Source organism: Xyrauchen texanus, chromosome 44 (assembly GCF_025860055.1).
Source record: "Xyrauchen texanus isolate HMW12.3.18 chromosome 44, RBS_HiC_50CHRs, whole genome shotgun sequence".
Classification (NCBI taxonomy): Eukaryota; Metazoa; Chordata; class Actinopteri; order Cypriniformes; family Catostomidae; genus Xyrauchen; species Xyrauchen texanus.
The window spans coordinates 18,810,559-18,835,719 of record NC_068319.1 but is presented as its reverse complement, the minus strand read 5'-3'; the positions used below and the strand labels follow the sequence as shown (position 1 = coordinate 18,835,719).

Below are 25,161 nucleotides of genomic sequence, written 5' to 3'. Positions count from 1 at the left end.
TGAATCATAGTACACTAAATATAAAGGGAAAAACACTTACTCGTGCTGTACATCCCAAGATATCTGTATTTAAATAAATGAAATAACACCATAGCCATCTGAGTAGCGTTGTATTCAGTAGTGATCACCTCAACAATTCAAGCGTGATGTTTCAATGTCTCAAACATAACACAAATGTCTATTATGATGTATATACATTTGGCACAGAAACACAGACATTGTGTTTTAGATATTTTAAATGTATTCTACATAAATAATATTATTTAGAAATATGTGTAACCCAAGTAATATACTTAAAAGTAATTATCTTAACAAATTAACAGTAACTGTAATCTGATTACAAATGTAAGGCATTATATTACTTTTTGACCAAAAATGTGATTAGAATCTAACAAACATAGCCTCAACCTAGCTGGAATGTTGTTCCAGGATCAACAAACATCTAGTAAATCTTCCAGTTGGACTAATCATGGTAACCCATTTGCTGACTTTTCTTAATCGTCTTGTAATTGGCCCTGCTTTCAGGTCTGTTCCAGAGGGCCATTGCTCAGAGTGGCTCGGCTATATCCAGCTGGTCAGTGAACTACCGGCCACTCATGTACACCAAGATCCTAGCCAAGAAGGTTGGCTGCAGCAAAAGCGACACTGCTGATCTGGTGGAATGTCTGCGAAGGAAGAGATTCAGGGAGCTTGTAGATCAAGACATCCAACCTGCCCGCTACCACATCGCATTTGGACCAGTGGTGGATGGAGATGTGGTACCCGATGACCCTGAAATCCTCATGCAGCAGGTTTGATGTTGGATACTGCAAGTTCAAGGCTCCATACTTTTTATTCTTCTGAAGCTCCTTGTCTTTCTGGAGCCTAATCACAGCAGTTAATTCCTGCAAATAAATGTTCTGTATGACGTTTGTGTAATGTCCTCAGGGGGAGTTTCTGAACTATGACATCCTGTTGGGGGTAAACCAGGGTGAAGGGCTGAAATTTGTGGATGACAGTGAGGGTGAAGATGGAATTTCTGCTGCTTCTTTCGATTACACCATATCTAACTTTGTAGATAACCTATATGGATACACAGATGGTGAGTTACCTTGACAATCACATATTCATTGAATGCTTATTAAGTGCCAAATGCAGGTAGAAAATGGCTAAAATAAAAAGTAAATAAAAAATATGGTAAATCGCCAATTGGACAGTAACTTTAATTGGAACTTTATTAGGAACAATATACATGGTTTAAGTGATGTGCATAACCATGGAATAAAGAAAACATCTATCGCAACCTGCTGTCTTCAAACAACATTTACCTCAGCGCACCATCAGAAGTTCCTAGAACATTGAGCTTGTTTGTTTTTTCTCCAGAACGCCATGTGATGACACATATGTGGAATATTCCTCACATTAAAGGGGTCATGAAATGGGGAATCAAATTTGTCTTGATATTTAAACATATAAGAGATAACTGTACTATAAAATCATACTGTAAGTTTCAGAACTCAAAACTTCCTCCCCATTCTAAAAAAAGCATTTTTAGTTACCAACCTGCTGAAACATCTAGTTTTTAAATCTGTGTGTTTGTGATGTCACGAGACATTGCTCATTTGCATTTACACACCCCACAACATGCGTCATCATCATGGGTGCACTGATAAGGAGAGAATGGCTCAAGTTACTCCGATACTACCATTTGTTCTGCACATTTTACTGCAGAATCTTTTGTGAATCATGCACAAAATGCTGATTTCTTTTCAACGTTTATTTTATTGAAAGATGTGGCAGTGCCAATTATAATGCACCCTGCAGTAATGCCGGTAAGTAAACCATTTATTTCTAATCTTTCATTTATCGGTGTGGTAAACTCTGATTAGGACACAAACATCAAGCAATGTATCATTATTACACTGGTGCTTATCAAATCAATACATAAACGAATAAGGAATATTTGTATGGGTAGAATAATTGTATCATGCAAATAGAAAGCAGAGTGAAATTAAAGATATTACGATGTTGTTTACGATACATTTGCTATATTGTAAACCCTTCATGTTTGTAGCTAGTGTTAGTTAGTGGATAGTGTTTTCACTGTTGTCGTCTTTTTGGACATTAATTTTCGGCAAAACTTCTATGCTTATTTGGTTACATCTGTAGTTTTTCTATTTGATCAAACTTACTTGCTTTCATTAATTATGTGGAAAGTGCTTTTGGCAGAGGAACGCGGAGAGCAACTAAAAATAATGGTGAACTATATGGTAGTACGGCTCCCTGCATTCTCATTTGTCTAATTATAGCCATAATGTCACTTATATAGGACGAAATGAATGCATCGACACCCATTTTCCCGAATTTGAGTGCAAATTTATCGAGTTAGATTCCCTAGCCGGCGAACATTGCGTTTTGAAACTGGGAGATCAAATGGGATCCCCAGGCCGACCATCCATTAAATCACTCTCCCTACAGCTTTATACATTTATTAACTCTTCACCTTTACAGCTTGTGTTAGTATATTTTCGATATTTAAATAGCGTTATTTTATCACCAAATCTTGTAGCCCTGATAAGTAATGGGGAGAAACAATGTGATGATTTTTTTCAGTTTTCAGTCAAACTGCTGTTTTATTGTGTGATTGGGACATACTGTATGTTCATATCAATAATTGCCTGGGCTGAGGGCTTTTACGTTATTTTGTAAATCACTTGCAATTTTCATTTTTTCATTTTTGTAAAATTCAGTTCCACACTTGTAATGGCAGGAGGGTGTTTGCTTTTCAATGATGTTAGAAAATATCCACGATTTTCATGGCCGGTGAAATGACTGCTGCAGAATTCCGGTTCGCACCTTATTCACATTACCAAGCATTGAAATAATCACTAACGAAGTCAAAAACGATGGAACACTCCCTGTTTTTCTTGTTGCACACATAATGTATGATGATGATGATGATGATGATAGAAAGCACTTCAATCTGAAAACGGACAAATCTGGGAATCTGAATCCAACCTGATGCTTTTTAAGGTTAAAAAAAGACGACATATATGTGGAAAGAGGATGTATGTTCTCGCTTGTTTTATTTAAAAATCAGTAGATTTGAGGGACGTATCATTTGGAATTATCCAATATTTTTTAAAAAATAGGTAAATGACGGAGAATTATGTTAATGCAACCTCGTTCAGTACGTTTCAGGCATTGACAGCTTTTGGGTGGGTTTATTGTTGTAACATGAATTTTCCAGTAATTTTTTAAGCCACCTGTAGATGTTATAACATCCTCTAACAGCACATATTACTCAAGAGTCTGGTGGCATCACCAGTAAAGTTTGTCTAGCTCTAGCATAAAATAACAAAAACTAAGTGAAGTGCAGAGCATCCAATAGGATGTAGCTTGCTGTAATGGCGCTGCACCTGGAGAAGTCAGGAAAAAGGTAGATAATTTGTTTTTAAATATTCATGTCTTGATGCCTTTAAGACACCAAAACAAATATATAAAGATTAAATTCACAATGTGTCTTCAACAACATGGCTATGCTGGTCCATGGTGGTATGCATGGCCATTAAGTTGAAATCTGAACCCAGTATGTAATTCTAATAATAAAATATTATTATTATTATTATTATTATTATTATTATTATTATTATTATTATTAAATAAAATAAAATTATAAATCCCTTTTTTTTTCTTCATATCAAACCTGAGCTCAACCCCAACCCTAAGTAATACTTGAAAAGCGGAACCAAACCCAGACAAAACCCATGGGTTTTCAAGTCCAGTTGGGCATGGGTCGGGAAGCAGAACTAGGATAGACCAGCCTTGATCAGTATGGAAATTGCATGCTGATTAAGCAGGTCTTTTCAGCAGATACTGGCTTGTGATACTTATCCTGCAAATGACACAATGACCTGCACTGTTTGTCACAAATATCCAAAAATGGCTAAATAATCCCATTGTCAATACAAATAATGCAAAATGTGTTTTCATGGCCAGTAGATTTTGTCAATTCATCTGCCATTGGCAGGTGGAACAAAAAGTTAACTTTGGACCCTGCTTACAGGACTTGTTCAAGGTAACTGGTAAAATTTTACTCCTCACCTTGTATGTGCTCTTTCTGTCTCACTTATCCTTTATTGGGACAAGGTGCCCTGCTCAGTGTGTCAACCAGCTCTAAAATATCCATCTCTCGTGCTCTCTCTCTCTGTCCCTTTTTCTTAGGTAAAGATATACTTCGGGAAACTATAAAGTTCATGTACACCGATTGGGCTGACCGTGACAATGGTGACATGCGGCGTAAAACTCTACTTGCACTTTTCACTGATCACCAGTGGGTGGCACCAGCAGTGGCCACAGCGAAGCTGCATGCTGAGTTCCAGTCACCGGTTTATTTTTACACCTTCCACCACCACTGCCAGACAGAGGCACGGCCCGAGTGGGCAGACGCAGCACATGGTGATGAGATCCCATATGTATTTGGTGTTCCCATGGTGGGTGCCACAGATCTATTTCCCTGCAACTTTTCCAAGAACGATGTCATGCTCAGTGCTGTGGTGATGACCTATTGGACCAACTTCGCCAAGACTGGGTAAGTGAGACTTAGATTGTCTTGTAAGTATAAAAACTTACCTCTATGTACCAACAGATGTTTATCTAGAATGGCTAAACTTTATTTTCCAAGCTGCTTAAAGGCACAGTTAACTTAGTGTATTTACATTTCTGACCCACTCAAATTGTTATTTGGCCAATTAAAAGTGAAACAATCTGTCTGTAAACAATTGTTGGAAAATTACTCATGTCATGCACAAAGTAGATGTTCTAAACTTAACTCCATATGGTGACAAAATGTGTAATATTAAACCACCAAAAAAATGTATCTTCATTTTTATTTTACGAGTGGAGCTTGCTAAGGCTTTTTCTAAAATTGTTTTACAAACCCCCTAACCAGAAGTTTTAAACTTTGCACATACTGTAACTCATCCAGCATAATTTGTGCTACAGGGATGGTACCTCAAATCATCCGTCTTGTTGAGGAGATTTGTGTTTTACTTTTGTAAGAGATCAGACTTACAATTATCCCTGGCAGATGATAAAACTGTTAAAAAAATTCCCACAGACTTGGGAGGATGAGAAGCTGATAAAAGAATTTGGGGTGGGTCTTTTGGCCAGTAAGTGCCCACCTAGCAGCTAGGGGTTGCAAAGACTAGTGAACTAGTCAGCTTTACCACACAATTTATAAAACGGCATCTGTTGGAACTACAGAGGGTGAAAAGGGGTAGGAATCAGAAAATAAACTATAAATGCACAATAGCACAGTTGGTGGCAATATGCACTTATAATGTGAATAGCCAAAAATAAAAGAAGAAACAGCGGGTGTAGGGTGGCTCTAATATATTTAATTAAAGGTGACACCAGTGTTACATTAACCTGCAATATATGCAAATTGGCCTTCAAATATAACAGAATTACTAGTGCAATGCATAGTCATTTAAAAAAGCACCTGCTGGTGCTAGCTAGTGATTTTTAACATGCTCAGCACAACTTTGTGTGTTGGGACATCTGATCTAATTGCTGTTTGCTCCTTCAAAGAATGTGAAGCAGCAACAGTTAGATAAGCGCTTCAATGTTGGAATCCGAAGACATGACGGAATGCACCCCCTTTGTTGTTTGTATGCTAGATCCCTTCTTAAAGATCTTTAATTTATCCCTGACTGCATGAGAGAGGCTGGACAACAACCATCTGAACAAGCTGCTGGGAGAGAAGGGGAAATTACCTGCAGCTATAGGTAGTCCAGGCTAAATCATGTAGGATATTTGGTATGCAACATTTAGGAGGGAACAGTTACATTGCCTTCATTCTCACACCATTATATGTAAGGATATTTGGTATGATAATTTAGAAGGGAATCTAGGGTCTCGAAATATGTAAGCTATGAACTAAATTAAACTGTCCTTATTGTACATTATTAGGTAATTAAATATATAATGGAAATAGATATAACAACCATTATAAATTAGATAAATGACAAATTATTTGTCTTAATAAATTCTCCACCATTAAAATTGTAATAAACATTTTGTTGTATCCGCGCACAATTTCTACTGTAAGGAATTAGCTTTAATAAGTGACTTATGATTAATTCACTTATTGGAGTGATATTATTCTCATGGCTTTTTGAAAATAATATTTTTTAAATATACCACAGTCAAATTGTCTTTCAATACAGACAAACTTTATTACTATTCTAAACATAAGTCTAATCTAACACATATATACATAAGACAGGTTGGTGAAAAGAGTGACAGAATGTTAAATAAATGATCAGTACAATGAAAATGAACTTTATGGAGTCTGTTGACCATACCTTAAGAACCATTTATCCTTCTTTGTGTCTACATTGATTTGCTATCGGATTACCCAAATTATTTTATTAATACATCAGCACTTTGAGCTGTACTTGCGTGTCTTTGGTGTTTCTTTGCGTTCTTTGTGTTGCTTGGTTCTTGGTCGAAAGTTCGTTCCATTGATGTTTTGGACCTCTGTAAGATCAGAGTTATTGTCTATATGAATGATGAAGTTGGCTTCGAAGCGAGGCCTTCTCATGGGTGTCTGAACCATAGAGAGTGATGAGCTTTCTCGGGACGTTGATATCCTGAGCTTCCTTGGGCCTCACATTGCATAGACCTGGCAGTCAGCGGAGCGAACAGACCAGCGAAGAAAACAGAGGAAGAGCGAAGAGACTGAAGAGGGCATGTTCTTCCGATTTGTCAAGCCTTTAGGCAATTAGCCAATTAGCTTCTTATTGTCTAATTGGAGTAAATTGGAGGTGTACCTGTGAATGTATTTTAAGGCCCATCTTCAAACTCAGTGCGTTTGTGCTTGACATCATGGGAAAATCAAAAGAAATCAGCCAAGACCAGAAAATGGTGGTCCTTCACAAGTTTGGTTCATGCTTGGAAGCAATTTCTGAATGTACCACGCTCATCTGTTATAAGTATAAGTGTAAGTATAGACACTATTGGACCAGGTAGCCATCATACCACTTATGAAGCAGAGATGCATTCTGTCTCCTAGATATGAATGTAGTTTGGTGTGAAAAATGCAAATCAATCCCAGAACAACTGCAAATTACCTTGTGAAGATGCTGGAGGAAGCAAGTAGACAAGTATCTATATCCACAGTAAAACCAGTCCTATATCGACATAACCTGAAAGGCTGCTCAGCAAGGAAGAAATTGCTCCAAAACTGCCATAAAAAACTACTGTTTGCAAGTGCACATGGGGACAAAAAACTTTTTGGAGACATTTCCTCTGGTCTGATAAAAGACAATTTTAACTGTTTGGCTAAAATGTCTGGAGGAATGGGCCAAAATTCCAGCAACTTATTGTGAGAAGCTTGTGGAAGGCTACCCAAAACGTTTCACCAAAGCTAAACAATTTAAAAGCAACACTACCAAATACTAACAAAGTGTATGTAAACTTCTGACCCACTGGAAATGTGATGAAAGAAATAAAAGCTGAAAAAAATTATTCTCTCTACTATTATTCTGTCATTTCACATTCTTAAAATAAAGAAGTGATCCTAACCATACCTGTCAACACTCCTGTTTTTCCCGGGAGTCTCCCATATTTCACGCCCCCCTCCTGTTTTGATATTTCTCCCTGGAAACTCCCGTAATTTGTATGGCCCAAACCTCGTTATATGAATAATCACATCAATATTTTATTTCAAGGTTTCCACTTGCCAGATCTTGTATGAAACGCACCCTACTCACACAATCTACACATCATACAAATGTCAACCTATTTTTGATCTCAACCTGGCAACCTACAACCCAGTTGCGCTGTTGATATCTGCGCAGGTAGTAGATGTGGGAAGTTAAATCAAGCATCACTGGTAGATTGGGAGGAGAAGACTGAGGTGGTGCTCCGGTGAAAAAAAAAAATATACATGTAAATTAACAACAGCTGGACAAAAGAATTTAATTTCATATCTCGAAGCCATATCGACAAATCCCATGATTTTAAATATTGGACACGGTTGGAAAAATGACGTTACTCAGCACATTAAATCAAAGTGGCACAATTTGTATGTATTTAGCCCACCTCTGCCATCCAGCCAAGCAACACTCACACTTTTGCAGAAAACGTAGATGTCAGTTTGTTTATTTTTTTATTTGAAATAACACAATTAAACTGGTCATGCTGTAAGAAGCTTTGATAATTAAGGATTTTAAAATAAAAATGGAAAAATTATTTGAAACAATTGCATTAAATTGTGCTGTACTGTGCTTTTATTTTCTTCTCATTCTGTGTTAATACTTTTTTTTTAGTGATCCGAACATTCCCGTGCCGCAAGATACCAAGTTCATCCACACTAAGCCCAATCGCTTCGAAGAAGTGATCTGGACCAAGTTCAGCTCTAAAGACAAGCAGTACCTGCACATTGGGCTGAAGCCTCGCATCCGTGACAATTACCGTGCCAACAAGGTGGCCTTCTGGCTGGAACTGGTTCCACATCTCCACACCCTGCACAAGGTTTCCATAACCACACGACTACCCCTCGGTCCCCCAGGTACACGCTCCACACGCCACCCTACGGTTTCTACCTATCCACCCGAACCTGACCCTGATGGTTCTGAAAGGCCTCGCTTCTCCCCCTTCCCAAGTGAGACGCGGGACTATTCGACGGAGCTGAGTGCAACGGTTGCAATTGGGGCATCGCTTCTTTTCCTCAACGTGCTGGCTTTTGCCGCGCTGTACTACAAACGCGACAAACGGCATGAGCTGCTACAACGCCGTCACCGCCGCCTCTCGCCCCAACGTGGGGTAGGGCAAGGTGTGGGAATTGTGGGAGCCCCTCCCCATAATGACCTGGCATTGAGCCAGGAGGAAGAGCTAATGTCCTTGCAGATGAAGCAGCAGAGGGTGGAGCTTGACCATGGCACTCCCCTTCCCTCACGTAGTCTCCATGGCGACCTGGAGCCCCTGAGACCACCCGTATGCCCGCCAGACTATACTCTGGCACTGCGGCGGGCTCCCGAGGATGTACCACTTATGACAGCTAACACACTGTCCATGATCCCTAGCACCATCACTGGCATGCAGCCCTTTCATGCCTTCAACACATACCCCCCTGTGCCTGCACCAAGTGATGGGCACAGCAACAACGCCCTGCCCCACCAGCACTCCACCACGCGGGTATAGTAGCCACTCAGAAGGGACCAGACACCCCACAACCGTAGGAACACAGACCTACTGTGCAAAGAGTGGTGTTCTACATAGATACTGTCCAACACGCCACTCCTGTCCTTTTTAACTCCTCTCCCAGCACACTATCTTTCTATCTCTTTCTTTTTTCTTCTTCTTCTTCTTTTTTCCTCTTATTCTTGGATTGAGTAATGGAGACGGCTTTGGGCTGAGACACTTCTGCCAGTCTTAATTTTCCCCACTCAATACAGCAGCTATCCCAACACTGAGCTCCCCTCTGATTTTGTCTAATTTCCCATTTCTTTATTTATCTGTTCTTTTCCCCAACACACTTCTGCTCTGCTGTAGCTGTTTGTAGTCCCCAAAAAAGAACAGTTTTTCCTACTTTGGACTGTTTTATAAATCAAGAAATCATATGTGTAAAATATGTATTATTGACAACCTTATAAGGCTATGAATGAAAAAAAGAGATTCTACTATAAAATTTTTACCAGCATTCTTGTGCCAAGTACTGTGATCATCGTTCAATCAGACGCAGTCTCGTGGATGGACATGGAGAGAATCGCCTGAACTGGATCTATTCGCGCAATTTGCAGAATTGAGGAAAAATTGCCAATTATTTTTTCTTTTCTTTTTTCTCTCTTAAGTTATTTTTTTGCTTTTTGTTTTGCACTGTCACTGTTATTTGCCTAAGGGGAGAAATGACAAACACTACAAATATCTATATAAAAAGTAAAGATTTCGAATTATTTAATTTATATCTTTATTGCATTTTTGGAAATTTGCATGATTTATTTTTTAAGAGGAAAATGGACATCAGAACAGCATTTATTCCACATTCAAGATTCAAGACTCTTCTTTCTTCGTCTTTTTATTATTGTTGTCTTTTTCTGGAACAGTCTTATATCCCTTTCTGTCTCTCTCTTTCTCTCCCTGTCTCTAATTTTCTTTTAACATCAGCTATATTTTATGCTCTTCATTTGGAGATTCTTTTCCCTCTGTAGATACATGGTCATATCAGGAAATGAAAACTGATTCTTGACGATAATAAAGAGGAAAAATAGTTCCCTTCTTCTTTTCATTTATAATTATGGAAGTCCTAAAACAAACCTCATCTTCTGGAGAAGGACTGATTTGATCCAATCCCCTTGTTTTCTTTTTGATCCCTATATTTCTCTCTGCTCGTATATTCCTCTGTAGCAAGCTGCACATCATGTCACATTGAGTTAAGGAACAGTCACTGTGCTGGACTCTATCTCCACAAAGACTCGGATTCTGCTGAGCTGGACATCTAGAGCGACGGGATCAACACCTGCACTTGTCTCCGCACAGCTGGATTCTCTCCATCTCACTCATTTATCCAGAGCCCAAAAGAGCTCGCAACTTATTCAGAACATTCCTCCTCCTCACTGACATAGACCTTTGAGTGATTATCGCAGTTTTAGCTCACTTGTCATCATGCGGACATCTTGTTATATGCCCTGTCACAAGTCCCCGTAAGACCTACTGATTCAACCTCTCACCCCTTTATGTGTTTTTTTTTTTTTTTATCTCTCTTTCTGGGTGCTGAGAATTGAAGGAAGAGAGAGTTTTGCATTTGAGTGTGCGTGTGTATGTGTGTATGAAAGAATATGCAAGTTTAGAACAGGTCAGATCAAGAGACTGACTGTGGAAGCTTCAAGCGGTCGATGCATCAAAGTCTGGTCATGTGCACTAGACGGACATGATCCCAATATTAGCTGCGGTAGCTCAAGAACTAAACGCACTAAAATCACATTGCTGGAAGAGCTACACAGCGTTAAAGTGGAAGAAGAGTCATCCTTCACTCCACTTAAGTTTACTGTCCTTAACACAAAAAGCAACTGTGCATATTGATCATTTTCTCCATCCATTTTATTTGTTGTTATCTTGTCTTGTTTTTGGAGTTTCTATCGGTGGGTGGATGAAAACACAAAAGACATCTTTCTGTCATGCCAGAGATAAAAACCTGACAAAAAAACACAAGATGCAAACTGTACATTTTTATAAATGTAAGAGATGACATGGTCTTTGTAAATATTTTGTTTATTGTTGGGTTCACCGGTTGAATAGCCAATCATATCCACTGTAAAACAGGTGCAAGCTCATTCAACCAATCACATCTCTTCACCCATGACTCTAAATACTCTTATTAGAGGCCTATTTCTTAATTTGATTTGAAAGTTTACTGATATTAAAGCTTTGTTTTGACACTATTTCAAGAGACATTAAACTGTAATGAATGTTGAGGGAAGCAGGAATAAAACAAATCCACATTAGAGGATATATTCAGTCAAGAATGAGCGTGCTTGATGAGAATAATTGTATTTGGAATTCAAATTTGATGCAAGACCCAATGTGCTTTAGTCTCTAGAGACAAGACAGTAGACAAAACAGTTGCTGGCTGCTTCTAATGTTATAGATGACAAAAGGAGGGTGGAACTGATTTGGGGTCCAAAATAAGAACATTTTGTTGGAGCAGGAAAAAAATAAAGGCCGAAACATACTCTATGCAAGTCTTTGAACGCATTTTGGAGCGCTTGGCTACGCCAGTGTGCAGCCTGGTTAAACATTTTTAATGTACTTTTTGCATTACTGTGGCAGGAACAAACCCGTCACTCAAGGTGTCAATAATGTTAACTTCAAACATATGTGCCAAAACTGAATGTGTTATTATTCTGGTACATTGCTATTGACTTTAACCTGCTTACTGTTGCTCCACCATGACATTAGTTGGCTTGTAAGAGAAAACTGACAGTAGAAGCGGACAGTTCACAATAATATCTCTATTGCACCCCTTGTGGCAACGTTGAGAATGCAATGCATACCACTGATCTACAATATAGAACTGGATGGCTGATGACATCATAACATTGAAACCACTGCGCTACCATATATGTATGCCTAAACATTCCAGTGTGCCTATTAACTTAATAGGAAAATATCTCATTTAAAAAAGGGGAAAATTTGTATTTCAACTACCACTTGTATATCTGAAATCTGCCTGAAAAGCCTTACAACACAAAATTCTTATGCATGCTATAGTTTATTTGTTTAGAGTTTGGACATTTTCCTGCTTCTTGAAATTCTAAGCGGGTAAAGCCATCTAAAAAGTAGCGCCAACTAATTCAAGATACAGACATTTTCAGACATATGTATTGCGAACACTGAAGTGCTCGTTCAGAGTTATTTTTGCATAAATTGTTTCATTTAAAAGTGTATTTCATAGGGTGACTTGAGAGTGCACGTTCTTGCTTGCCGTCTCTCTCTCATACTATTTAAACTTAGCTGCACATTTGGACAGGTGAATGCTTCGACGTCGCGATGCACGCTAATATTCTCCCTTGCAGCGAATATTATCCATAACGAGCTAATTTAAAGTCAATCACCATTGTCACCATGGTGAAATGCTGGCAGTATCGGCTATTAGTCATTGAGGCTCTATGGCAGTTGGGGAATACCAATATGGCTGCTCAAACACTTCCAGTGGCTTCACCTCCTGGGTGTTTACTATTCTGTAAGCAATCCAGTTCTACTGTATATATCAGTGGGTCTGTTGTGTTTTTTTATGCAACTACACACATTCACATACTTGCGTAGAGTACGTTTCAACCTAAAGAGATACTGTTAGGTTGAAAACCGATCATCTCTGATTACACATAGACCTTTCCTCGCAAGAGGCTTTAGGATGTAAATCGGTTGAGTCAGCATGTTTTTTTTTTTGTTTTGAGAGCCCTGCTGTTCGAGTCATTCTCCTGGGTGTTCTTCATTATGCTACAGTGGACTAAATGACATTGTGGGGTTGTTGTTTCTCTTACCTGGTTGTAACTTCTTATAAATGTAACATTACCCAAACCATTGGAAATTGGCTGGGGTGGAGGGTGGGGATTCCACAGAGTTGTGGCTTATCTCTTTGTTGTGAATTTGAGCTGCATATATTTCAAAGTAGAGAATTTAAACAGTTCATATTTTTCTACAAAAGAAATGAAGAGAGATGATTCTACCAGCAACTAACAGACAAATAAAGCACACTCTCACCAGACATATATGGTGATACTTTTTGTCTGGGTTGCCTATGTATTATAGAGGATTTAAAAAAATGGCAAAAAAAATAACAACTCTTGGGTATTAATGCTTGGTCGCCAAAAAAATACTTGCACCTGTTGAGTTTCAGTTTGTTTAATTTAAAAAACATAAAAGAGGCTTGAGATAAAGAGACTATATGACCATAATGGGTCTAAAGAATGAAATTCATATTTCTATTTCCTATACAGGCTACTACACACTGTATGTTGTGTATCTGATCTGGACAACATTAAAAAAAAAAAAAAAAAAGTTTTTAAACCTACGCAGAGGCCCGCCTCCTCCTTATTTGCATGTTATTTCTTATAAAACATGTATACTTTTACGTAAGTTCGTTTTTTTGCTTTATGTACACTTAACATAAACCCAAGTGAGAGTTCATTACCGTGAGCATCTTTCTTTATGTGAATTTCCTAGTTTGTCCTGTAGATGGCAAGGACTGTAGCCTCCGGGTTGAGTGCCCACATTGCAAATCCTGCTGAACCATAAACAGACCTTTGGCCCTGCAGTGAAGTACAGATCTCAGATGAGGGAATACTCTACAACAAACAGACTTCCACATGCAAACAGCCTCTCTATCTCTCTCTCTCTTTCTCTCTCATATCATCTCTTTAACACGCTGCACAGCATAAGGGGCATTCATACTGGATACATTCTTGCATTACAAAACAGCAAGATGGAGGGGTCTCTATATGCATTTTTGTTAAACTGATTGCAAAGTCAACATAACAAGCATTGTGACAAATTATTTTCTGGACACTTAAGCACATAAACCCCTAAATTTTCCATTACCGCAATTGTTTTTAAATGTGATTCTCATTACTGTAACGCATACATTTTTACATGTATTACATCAAAATCAATGAAAGTAAAAGGCAGTACCAAGGAAGTACGACTACGATGAGAGTCGTTGTGGTAATGAGAGTATCGTGATAACCATATTTTTCAAGCCAAATCTACGCCCTTGAGTAGCGGTCATGAAAATTACATCACAATCTATTAAATATTACAAAAATAGACTTCATTTTCTACTTGCAAAATAAAATGTATATATAAATATACAACAATTATTAATATTTGATTTCAGATTAAAACAGGACCGTGAGAATCGCATGTAAAAATTGACCAACAATTAAAAGGTAGCACAGACGGAACACAAAAACATGTCCTGTGTGAACGCCCTCTAAGCATGCGTAAACAGATTGCACATAGCTAAAAACCGACAACATAGTTAAAATATTGCAACAAAATGTATGGATTTGTACAAAAACTGAACTAAACTTAACTTAACTAAAAACTTAAAGATAATTAAATAATAGTGCTCCAAAAATGAATGATAGTCAAGGTGGCTGGATACACCCAGACAAGCTGTTTGCCCAATCGCTATGAGACTTTGAGCTAACACTAGCGGGCTCAGATGTGTTCCTCCACAGATTCTTTTGCCATGTTTGCCTTGTCGAGCAGGTCAGGGTGTCACTACCGTTTTACTTCATTCTGTAGACCATCTACTCTCTACGCCACAGCACACAAGCTCTGCCAAACACCAGCATTAAAAACAAGGCTGCAGGCTCTGGAATGCTGAGAAAATGAGCTAACAAGTCAAGAAGACCGTTTAGAAAGTGACACACCCAGAAACTTTTGAGAATGTGGCATAATAAAGTGTGCTTGTCCGGGTGTGTTTGTGTACATGCATGAATGGGCTTGACGTTGGTACATCGTAAACAGTTTATCAGTTCATTTCAGCCGTTTTGCTTTTGGCAGGCTGGCGCAGCTGAAAGCAGGAGTCTGACTTTCCCTCGCAGGAAACTGCTCTGCACCTGCAGAAGTTCTGGGAGAGAGGAGACCTCCTGTATCTGTGTGCTGTTGTGAGCTGAATCGTCTGGAGGAACTGAAGACTTGGCCTGCTGTGGAAAGAGAAGAGCCACATTAGGGAATTTTTTGAAAATTAATGATCCAAGGATTATTTGTATTAGATTAATGGTTCTGGCTCTAAAATCTGTTTTTATGAGCCAGGAAGGCACTCGAAGCCATTGTAAAATATACGCTGGGATATGGTATACACACATTCAACTGCAAGTCAAATTAAATTGTAAATCTTGCCAAGTGTACATTAAACCTAATATCTATAAAATCAATTAAATCATTTTGTTTAAACACCTGTTCATGTTAAAGGAATAGTTCACCCAAAAATGAAAATTCTCTCATAATTTTCTCACTCTCATCCCAGATGTGTATGACGTTCTTTCTTCTGCTGAACACAAACAAAGATTTTTAGAAGAATATTTGAGCTCTGTAGGTCCATACAATACAAGTGTATGCAGGCCAGAAATTTGAAGGTCTAAAATGCACATAAATGCAGCATAAAATTAATCCATATGACTCCAGTGATTTAACCCATGTCTTCAGAAGTGATATGATAGGTATGGGTAAAAACAGATCAATATTTACGTCCTTTTTTACTATAAATTCTCCTCCCTGCCCAGTAGGTGGTGATATGCACTAAGAATGTGAATCATCAAAAACAAAAGAAGAATGTGAAAGTGGATATTTATAGTAAATTTACCACTTGAGTGATATTGATTACTTTTATGCTGCCTTTATGTGCTTTTTCGACCTCCACATTTCTGGCCGACATTAACTTGTATTGTATGGACCTACAGAGCTGAGATATTATTCTAAAAATCTTTCTTTGCGTTCAGCAGGAGAAAGGAAGTCATACACATCTGAGATGGCATGAGGGTGAGTTAATGAGATAATTATAATTTTTGGGTGAACTATTTATTTAACGTAATGTTAACGTAGAAATGTAGAATGTTTAAAGGATTGTTCTGGATTCAATACAACTTAAGCTCAATCAAAGACAGCATTTGTGGCATAATGTAGTATAACATTTCCACTTGTTCCTTGTCTCTTAAAAAAGTTATAGTAAGACACTTACTACAATGGAAGTAAATGAGGCCAGTTCATAAAAGTTGTAAAAAAAGAGTAGCTACTATACAATATTTCAACATTATAGATGTGATTTTAGTGTGATAAAATAGCTTACTAACCTTATATGTGTAAAGTTCCAATAATAATATTACAGGGTTTTGTTGTCATGTAATATCGGATATAACTTTACACAGAAAAGCCGGTTTTATCGCACTAAAATCATGTTAGCATGTATAATTTTGTGTAGAGGTAGTTATATAATGTGAATCGATGAGACTAGTTTGTAGCAACGCAGCTGAACTTGAAATCATTTGGCATCTCTCAAGTCAAAAGTAGGTTAAAATATGCTACTCCCAAAAAGGTTAGTATCCTTGCAACATTCACCACTCACAGAGTAGCTATTATGACATGCATGCAAACACATAGACCACAGCACTACACTTCACCTCACAGTCACTGAACTATCAAGCTTTGGAAAAAAGTGCACTTCCCAGAACAGTGCCGCCACACTGACTGTTGCAAACGGAGAGAGAGAGACAGAAATTATGGGGGTAATCTGACTGAACCTGCAAGCTTGCACGATTTCATAGAATGCCAAGTGTGCTTGTGATACCTTACTTTACAATAAATGCCACTTGGTTGGATATTGTGTAATGCAACAATACACATTTTCATTCATACATTTTTACAAGTGTGGCCTAAGGGACCAAATACTTTTTGGGGCCACTTTACATAGACACCAGTAGTTAATATACCTGTAAGTGAAGGCTGTGCAGGATCTGGTTGAGGCTGTGCATGTTACTGATGTTGTTATCCAGTGTGCTAGCCAGAGGCGAGATGCTCACTGTTTGTCTCGCTGATCTCAGAGCCTGGACCAGCAAAGACAGTCCGGTCTGCACCTCTGCAGCCTGTTCCTGAACCTACATTATATAAATCCACACAGGGTGAATGAGTAGCAATGCTCATCCTATTGTATTTACAGAGTAACTGATTAATTTAAAAATAGTGCATTGTGACTCACGTCTATCTGTTCCCAAACAGCAAAGTCAACGCTAGTCTTAGGAACAAAGTAGGATTTCGTCACACCACAGCCCACTCTGCAACCGTGCTAAGAGAGAATAGGACAGAGAGAGAGAGAGAGAGAGAGAGAGAGAGAGAGAGAGAGAGAGAGAGAGAGAGAGAGAGAGAGAGAGAGAGAGAGAGAGAGAGAGAGAGAGAGAGAGAGAGAGAGAGAGAGAGAGAGAGAGAGAGAGAAAAAGGTGATGTTTCTGAAAGTAACTTGGCATGTTATGCGAAGCACGTAGCAGGGTCAGAAATTAACCTGGGCTTGGGGAGAAATGCCACCTTTAGTGAATTGCTTCCCCCTTTTTATCTGTTATCTAATATTTGATATTATTCTTTTCTAGGCCTACCTTGTTAGTGACCTGTCAAATATCTGTATTGCCTGTCTACACCAGAAGCGAGTGTCACATCACGTCAAAAGCAGATATATCCTATTATAATCAATGAAGTTGTCTACGCTGGAAGCATATGTTGCGGCCCAAGTCCGACGGAGAAAGGATGCACTGTTCTATTGCTGCTTTACAACAGCTACTTTATCATCATAAACATAAAAATATGTTTCATATCAAAAATCATATGTTTTAATCTTTTTGCCGTGCATTTTGTATGTTATATATTTAACCCACAGACGGGCGAGATAAATAAATTGTCAAAATATCAATAATTACAGTCTTGACCGACACGAAATAGGTATTGTTTGAAATCTCAGAAGCTGTACATTACAATGCATGTGACATTATGACCAAAACTGAACAAGTGCTTTGAAATTTACAGACAAATCAGAAGTGTTCCATATTATAATTTATTTTAAAAAATTGCACTGTATACATGTACATATTATTGCAATCTGTAAAAATATCAAACTCATCAAATCACCATGTGTCATGTGTGGTTGGAAAGCTCTCTAAGTGTAGATTACAGCTTATTTGTTTTACTCACAGATAGAAATATAGCAAGTAATTATGTTGGTGTTGCTTATAAGCTGCGTTTTTGCTTATAACTTTACGAAAAATAAAAAGAACATAAAATGTCACATAGAATTACTTAGAAGAAGTGATTATCTTTCAAATCAGCTCACACAGGAGGTCATCCGATGCACAGATCATTAGATATTCCACCCGAAGCACAAAGTTACATATGGCCACCAGGAGATGGCGCCAAATGCATGACACAAACTCAAAGAGTCAAAAGGCACTTATTCTGTGAAATCTCATTACTAACACCATGTTTCCATGCTATGCAAACCTTTAGTCGTTGTTGTTGTGTTTGCATGTGTAATTAGTTCTCATGTACAATTATTAAGTTTTATTTGTTTAGAGAGGGTTTTTGACATGTGTTTTTGGACACTAATTTATTTTTGTAATGCTATAACTTTTGATTGCTTTGTTGTATCAACACAAATTTTTTGAACAAAACAAACGTTTTTCGGAGCCACCCTATTTCCACCCAGATATATATATATATATTGTAAAATATGAAAAATAAGGGAAAAAGGAAAAGGTTTGGCTCAATTTATTTTCAACAGTTTCTTAGGCTGAGAGTCTCTGAATTTATCATAATTTATAACATTTTTAAAATATTGAAAAGTTTTCTTTTAAATGAAACCAAACAACTGACCCTCCTGGTTTTTGTCAAGTTATAATATTTTGGGTGTGCCACTGAAACAGGAAATCTTTAAAAGCACCCTCAGAGCTTAAAGGGTTAAATAACTTCTCATAACATTTAAGCCAGCCCATGATATTTTTGGCCTCTGGTCTACTCATTTAAATATTTTTTTTTGGTAATTTATAAGACGTTTTAGCAACAATAACATTACAATAAATATATAATACGTAAATGTTTAAACCAGTGGCTTTCCATTGAAAATAAAATAGGATACAGGTATGCTCTCATTTAAAGGAATATTACGGGTTAAATACAAGTTCATCTCAATCGACAGCATTTGTGACATTATGTTGGTTACTACAAAAATGTATTTCAACTTGTCCCTCTTTATCTTTTTAAAAAAAGCAAAAATCTATGTTAGAGTGAGGCACTTACAATGGAAGTGAATGGGGCCAATCCGTTAATGTTAAAATAATTACTGTTTCAAGTACTGCCTCAAGAAATACTTATAGACAATATGTGTGTTAACGATAACGCCATAAAATGGCTTACTAACCTTTTCTGTATAAAGTTATATCCAATGTTACCAAAAAAATGTTTAAACCTAAAACCCCAAAACGACTGCAAAAATGATTATTTAAACAATTTTACAACTCAAATAGAATACAAGTTTTAACATAAGCATTAATCTAAGTGCAGACAGGGTGTGAGAGAGGAGTTTAGTTGAAAGTGTAAATAATGTGATGTAGGTTTTGGGTTTTAATTGGTAAACCATAAATGTTCAGATCAAAAAATAATTTAAATCAATTAATTCAGTTAAATTATTTGACATATATTTGACATGTGTTTTAATATGGTTTAAAAAAATCTCTTCAGAAAAGTAAGAAAAGACCATAAATTCAAGTGTATTGTAATTCACCATGTAGTAATCTCACCATGATGATCTCAGAGTCTTGAGCTTCTCTTACAAAGTGGTCCAGAACACGCAGGTCACAGATAGGTCTGAGAGGCGAGACCTGGTCTCTCCCCAGCCACACAAACACCATCAAAACCGACACCAGAGCTGTAGACAGAGACAGATAGAGAACTGCTTGTATTCCACACACTTTACTGTTAAACTGTTAATCTTTTTTAAAACATTTTACTTGTGTATGAAATCAAATGCTCAAATTTTTTAAACTTTAGTGGTCCCATATCCAAAGCAACTCCTGGTAGTTTGTAGAAGCTGTCTGTCTTGTACAAAAGCACTGAATTTTATAAATATGACAACTTTCAAAAACACAAATGTAAAAAGTTAAACGCAAAGAATACTCAGAACACGTACATATCCACATATTTGGGCAGACTGACATGTTTACAAGAGTCCTAAATATAACTTCAGAATATATCCAAATATATTTGGAGCAAAGTCCCATTGTTCTGTAAATGCTGATGTCCCATTCTCCCTTAAATTTACATTTAAATTAAATGGTCTTTGTAAATTATTTAGTACCAATGCGATATAAAAGAAAGTGCACATATCACAAGTGACAAGGTAGGTGAGAATACAGCCCTGAGATTAGACCTTGAAAGCAAAGAGCATCAAGAGCACTGCAACAACGACACTGATAATGCTGAAGTGCAATACAAACACGATTGCATTGGGAGAGGAGGCACGATAGGATGAATCCTAATTCACACTCCTCTGGGAAAGTGCATCTGTTTGAGTGAGGGTTTGGCAACCTTTTTGACATGAAGTGCCGTTTTTAATTTTCCTTGTTTATCACTGTGCCAAATGTGTGTATAATGTAATTTGTGGTTTAAAAGTCTACGTCCACTTGTGAAAATGCTTCTATTTTCCATTTTTCTAATTTAAGAGGACAAGTAATGTGAATTCCAGAGTTTCTTCATAATTTGGTATTTTTTCAATGTTTTGGAATGATCCAAAAACACTTAAACAACTGTACATCCCATCATTGAAGTGACTGTACGTCTATCAGATTATAACAAGTGATAGATTGGCATGCCTCATGCAGGTGTGCTCCATGCCTCCAATGCTGGCACGTTTGGCCTAGGTTGCCATCCCCTGAAATATATAGTCAATCAGGTACAATAAAGTCATAACATTATGTCTTGATAACACATGTTTAATCAGACAACCCCAATGTTCAAGTTTTAAAATCTGACATTAAAAACAACTTTTATCTTTTAACTTTTTCAACCACTTATTTGAATTGGGCAATTTGTGTCCATGTCAGTGTACAGTAGCCACCATAGTGCAATGGATTGTGCAAAAAATGTACAAAATATATCAAAATAGTAAATCATCAGGGAACCTTTGACATACTATGATCAGACAAATTGAATAGGCTATTAGCATACTATTTAGGAATCACAAACACTTAACACAGCCATTGCTTTTAGTTAAAATATGTTTTAATGATAAATTGTTGGCAGTAGTGGAATTAAAACCCACTACTCCAGAGACTAGAGCCTAAATTCAGTGCCTTAGATTGCTCAGCCACTCTACCCACGCATGCCCATATATGGTAGGCTCTCATTAGCTTGTTAACAATCCTGTATCTAACCAACATTCTACATTACCACAAATGAAAAAAAAACAACAAAGATTTCAGACATTAGGATTAGATTTTCAGGATCAGATAGGGGCCTATTTACCACGATTCATTGCTTATGGTTGTTAGAATTGGGATATTTACTCATGTCAACAGGCCTTCATCTTTGACCAGTCTACATTTATTTATCTCCAGGATATCTCCAGGAGTTTTAATGAAAACACAAGAAACTAGACACTAGAAAGTAACACGGGAGACAAAACAGCATAACAACATTTCAGCCTAACGTAGGACAAGAACCGACAAAGACACAGGGCACATGTGGGCAATATACTGTATTCACAAGAACAAACAACCTTAACAAAACACAGCTGGTAACAATTTAGATGAAACAATGAGTCAAGACAAAATAAGAACTAAGAAACAATTTCAAGATAAAAGTCAACCTCCTGCCCACTAGGTGAAATTCCCATACCCAGATTAAACCCATACTCAGCCGAGGACAAAGGCAAGGCTTCAGGCGAGGTCAAAGGCGAGGCTGGGGGATCAGGCGAGGTCAAAGGCGAGGCTGGGGACAATTTCAAAATAAAAGTCCAACCTCCTAGCGACCTCTACTGGCCTCTAGGGGAAATTCCCATACATGACAACTGGTCAAACTGGGGCCCCTCACACTTCGGTCAAAGGCAAGGCTGGGGACTCCGGCGAGGTCAAAGGCGAGGCTGGGGACTCCGGCGAGGTCAAAGGCGAGGCTGAGGACAATTTCAATATAAAAGTCCAACCTCCTAGCGACCTCTACTGGCCTCTAGGGGAAATTCCCATACATGACAACTGGTCAAACTGGGGCACCTCACACCTCGGTCAAAGGCGAGGCTGGGGACTCCGGCGAGGTCAAAGGCGAGGCTGGGGACTCAGACGAGGTCAAAGGCGAGGCTGAGGACAATTTCAATATAAAAGTCCAACCTCCTAGCGACCTCTACTGGCCTCTAGGGGAAATTCCCATACATGACAACTGGTCAAACTGGGGCACCTCACACCTCAGTCAAAGGCGAGGCTGGGGACTCCGGCGAGGTCAAAGGCGAGGCTGGGGACTCAGACGAGGTCAAAGGCGAGGCTGAGGACAATTTCAAAATAAAAGTCCAACCTCCTAGCAACCTCTACTGGCCTCTAGGGGAAATTCCCATACATGACAACTGGTCAAACTCACACCTCATGCTCTTGTCAACTGTAATAAGAAAACTTGGTTTGTCGAGCATCCGAGGAGAACAAATTATTTATACTTTGTGTGCGCCATTATAAAATTAGTTAGTTGAGGAAACTAGATAAATAAAAAACGTCATGTCAAGGGCAGACCCACAAGCCAAAGTTTTAATCAATCTTCAAAGCACTTCGGCAAGCCGAGTTCTCCAAGTATCAGGGATGTGTGCGAACAGGAAAAATATAACCAGAAAACAAATACAAACATTCAGTAATTAGCCTTTAAGGCCAAATAATACTGTACTTCGGTTGTGCGCGTTGCTGATCGCTCAGTGTATCATCGGCACATGCGCTTTACGTTGCCTATTCTTAAGTGTATCACAAAGCAGTCATGGTGCACATGCGTCCATATTCGTTCGCGGTCAAAAGAGTATACTTTGAAAGGCAACGGGCGCAATCTAATCCAGAATGCTTATACAGAACCTGAATGGGCCCAGTACCTGCAGGCTTTCTATCACTCAGACAACCAGTAAAAAGAAAGGGCAAACCATTGTCTCAGGTGACCTGTTCTCTTGGCTTCTACACAAAGACATAGCAGAACTGGTGTAAGAATTCTTTGATGACTTGGCTGAGGTCTTCAGGTCAATGGTTCACCAGATTACAGGCTGACAACTGTTCACTACATGAACAATCAGCATTGACAATAGGCTATATAATATAGGGCATATTTTGACTGTGAACTATATATTGCATTGGTGGGTTGAGGTGCATACATTTATTTTTAAGTGAAGATAAACATAATAAAATACATACAAATAGAATAAACTCGTTATAGGCCTGTAAACTATAACATAACTATTGTCTAACATTGGTACATACTGTAGGAACTGTTTGACCGACCTGGCATCAGTTCAAACATGAGTAGGTACGATATTTTGTAGAATAATTTCTCCACCTCAAAAAAAGAAAAAGAAAAGAAAAAGGCTGAACTTACCTGAAAACTTTTGCATCCGCGAAGTGCATTTTTACGACGCATTTGTACTCAAATCCCTTTCCCGATTTTACCCTGAAGCGACTTTTAACTTCCTCACTACACCCTACAACTATTGCAGTTGCTCAGCGTTCAGCACTACATGACTCTAGTATGACCCTGTTTCTCGTGCGTCCTTGATCGCATTTCAGCGCGCTGTGTTCTGTCTGTGTTTCTGGCAGGTACTCTGATTGCTCAATATACTTTGAATGGACATCCTGTGACGCCAGTGGTGTGTTCTCACGTTTTAGTGTTGACTCAACTGGAAGCATTTCTTTACTGTGCAAGAAAATATAAAACTACTAGAAATACATAGATTAATAAATACAATGCAGCTGGGGACTGTTATTCAGATGTTTGTAATTAATTAAACAGTTATTATTCGAGATGTATTCCAGATGTTTTATGGCAAACCTTCAAAGTGGAAGAATCCCCAGACATGTATGATTTGAGTCACGAGTATATAATTTGAGTTTGACAACACCACCATCTAGAGTACAAAGTATTATATAACAGCCATTCAACGTTCATGTTCATTGGTGATTGAATTGGCACAACAGACGGATTTATGCTTTTGAGGGAGAATTTATTAAACAGGTTAAATATTCATTTGTCTGTCTTCTCTAGAGCAGCAAACACACAGACCTGTTAACTATGTTGGGGCACTTTTTTAGGAAGTGAGATGATGTCTGATTCTGCCATGTAGTTAGTCTGGTGGTGACCCCGTATAGGTCCCAAAAAGTATTTGGACACATAATCCACATTTATCTATACATTTCATTGCATTAGATAACAAAACACCAACAGAGTAACTACTGCTGTTGTTCATCACACTATGGTTTGACAACCAAAAAGTGTCCAAAACTTTGTTTTGTATTAAGTTGGTATTATCTAGTGTTTTATATTGGATAATGTAAAACTTGTGCTTATGCTATCTTTCTTTAAAATAAATGTCACTTGATTTAATACTTTATCTAATGCAAAGAAATTCATACATTTTTAACTGTCAAAATAATATTTTGGACCACTGAGTGTCTGTGATATTGATGTGTATCTGACAGTTTTAAAGAAAAGGTTTAATAGTTCTACTTTTTACAGCTTGAGAGAGAGAGAGAGAGAGAGAGAGAGAGAGAGAGAGAGAGAGAGAGAGAGGATGAATGGCACAAGAGAACTGGTGCACTAAAACGTGATTAAGACCGTATCCTTTTTTACCATTAGTAATGATATTTATAATATCATACTTTACAGAGAAAAAGAGACAGAGGAAATAAAAAGGAAGGCTCATGTATTCCTCCCTTATTCAACCTTCAGCCGCACAACATTTGCATATCCTTCCTCATTTGTGTCTCTCTGAGATTAGATTAGGCCTCGTGCAATAAAAGGAAAATCCCACAAGCATAACAATCTCACTCAAGGTGTTAGCTTTGAAATGAGTGGTCTGTCATTAAAGACTCATGTGTTTATCTTATTTGCACTGGAGCTTTGTATTAT

The 25,161-nt window shown here is 38.0% G+C and overlaps 2 protein-coding genes across 3 annotated transcripts in view; one reads left to right on the top strand and one right to left on the bottom strand.

Moving 5' to 3' along the window:
* LOC127637116 (neuroligin-2-like) overlaps nucleotides 1-10,562 on the top strand; it is a 113,754-nt gene extending 103,192 nt beyond the window's left edge. For both annotated transcript variants that reach the window (XM_052118029.1, XM_052118030.1), the window contains 4 exons: nucleotides 526-791; nucleotides 928-1,081; nucleotides 4,204-4,570; nucleotides 8,316-10,562. In XM_052118029.1, coding sequence (XP_051973989.1) covers nucleotides 526-791; nucleotides 928-1,081; nucleotides 4,204-4,570; nucleotides 8,316-9,189 — 1,661 coding nt within the window. In that variant the 3' untranslated portion in view covers nucleotides 9,190-10,562. The remainder of the gene's footprint in view (nucleotides 1-525; nucleotides 792-927; nucleotides 1,082-4,203; nucleotides 4,571-8,315) is intronic.
* Nucleotides 10,563-10,754: 192 nt separating this feature from the next.
* Nucleotides 10,755-23,828, bottom strand: epob (erythropoietin b). The gene is made up of 5 exons (XM_052118040.1): nucleotides 23,635-23,828; nucleotides 19,827-19,954; nucleotides 17,246-17,332; nucleotides 16,980-17,144; nucleotides 10,755-15,197 (listed from the first exon to the last, which is right to left on the bottom strand). The coding sequence occupies exons 1-5, from the start codon at nucleotides 23,648-23,650 to the stop codon at nucleotides 15,033-15,035; spliced, it is 561 nt and encodes a 186-aa protein (XP_051974000.1). The 5' UTR covers nucleotides 23,651-23,828; the 3' UTR covers nucleotides 10,755-15,032.
* Nucleotides 23,829-25,161: the final 1,333 nt, after the last annotated feature.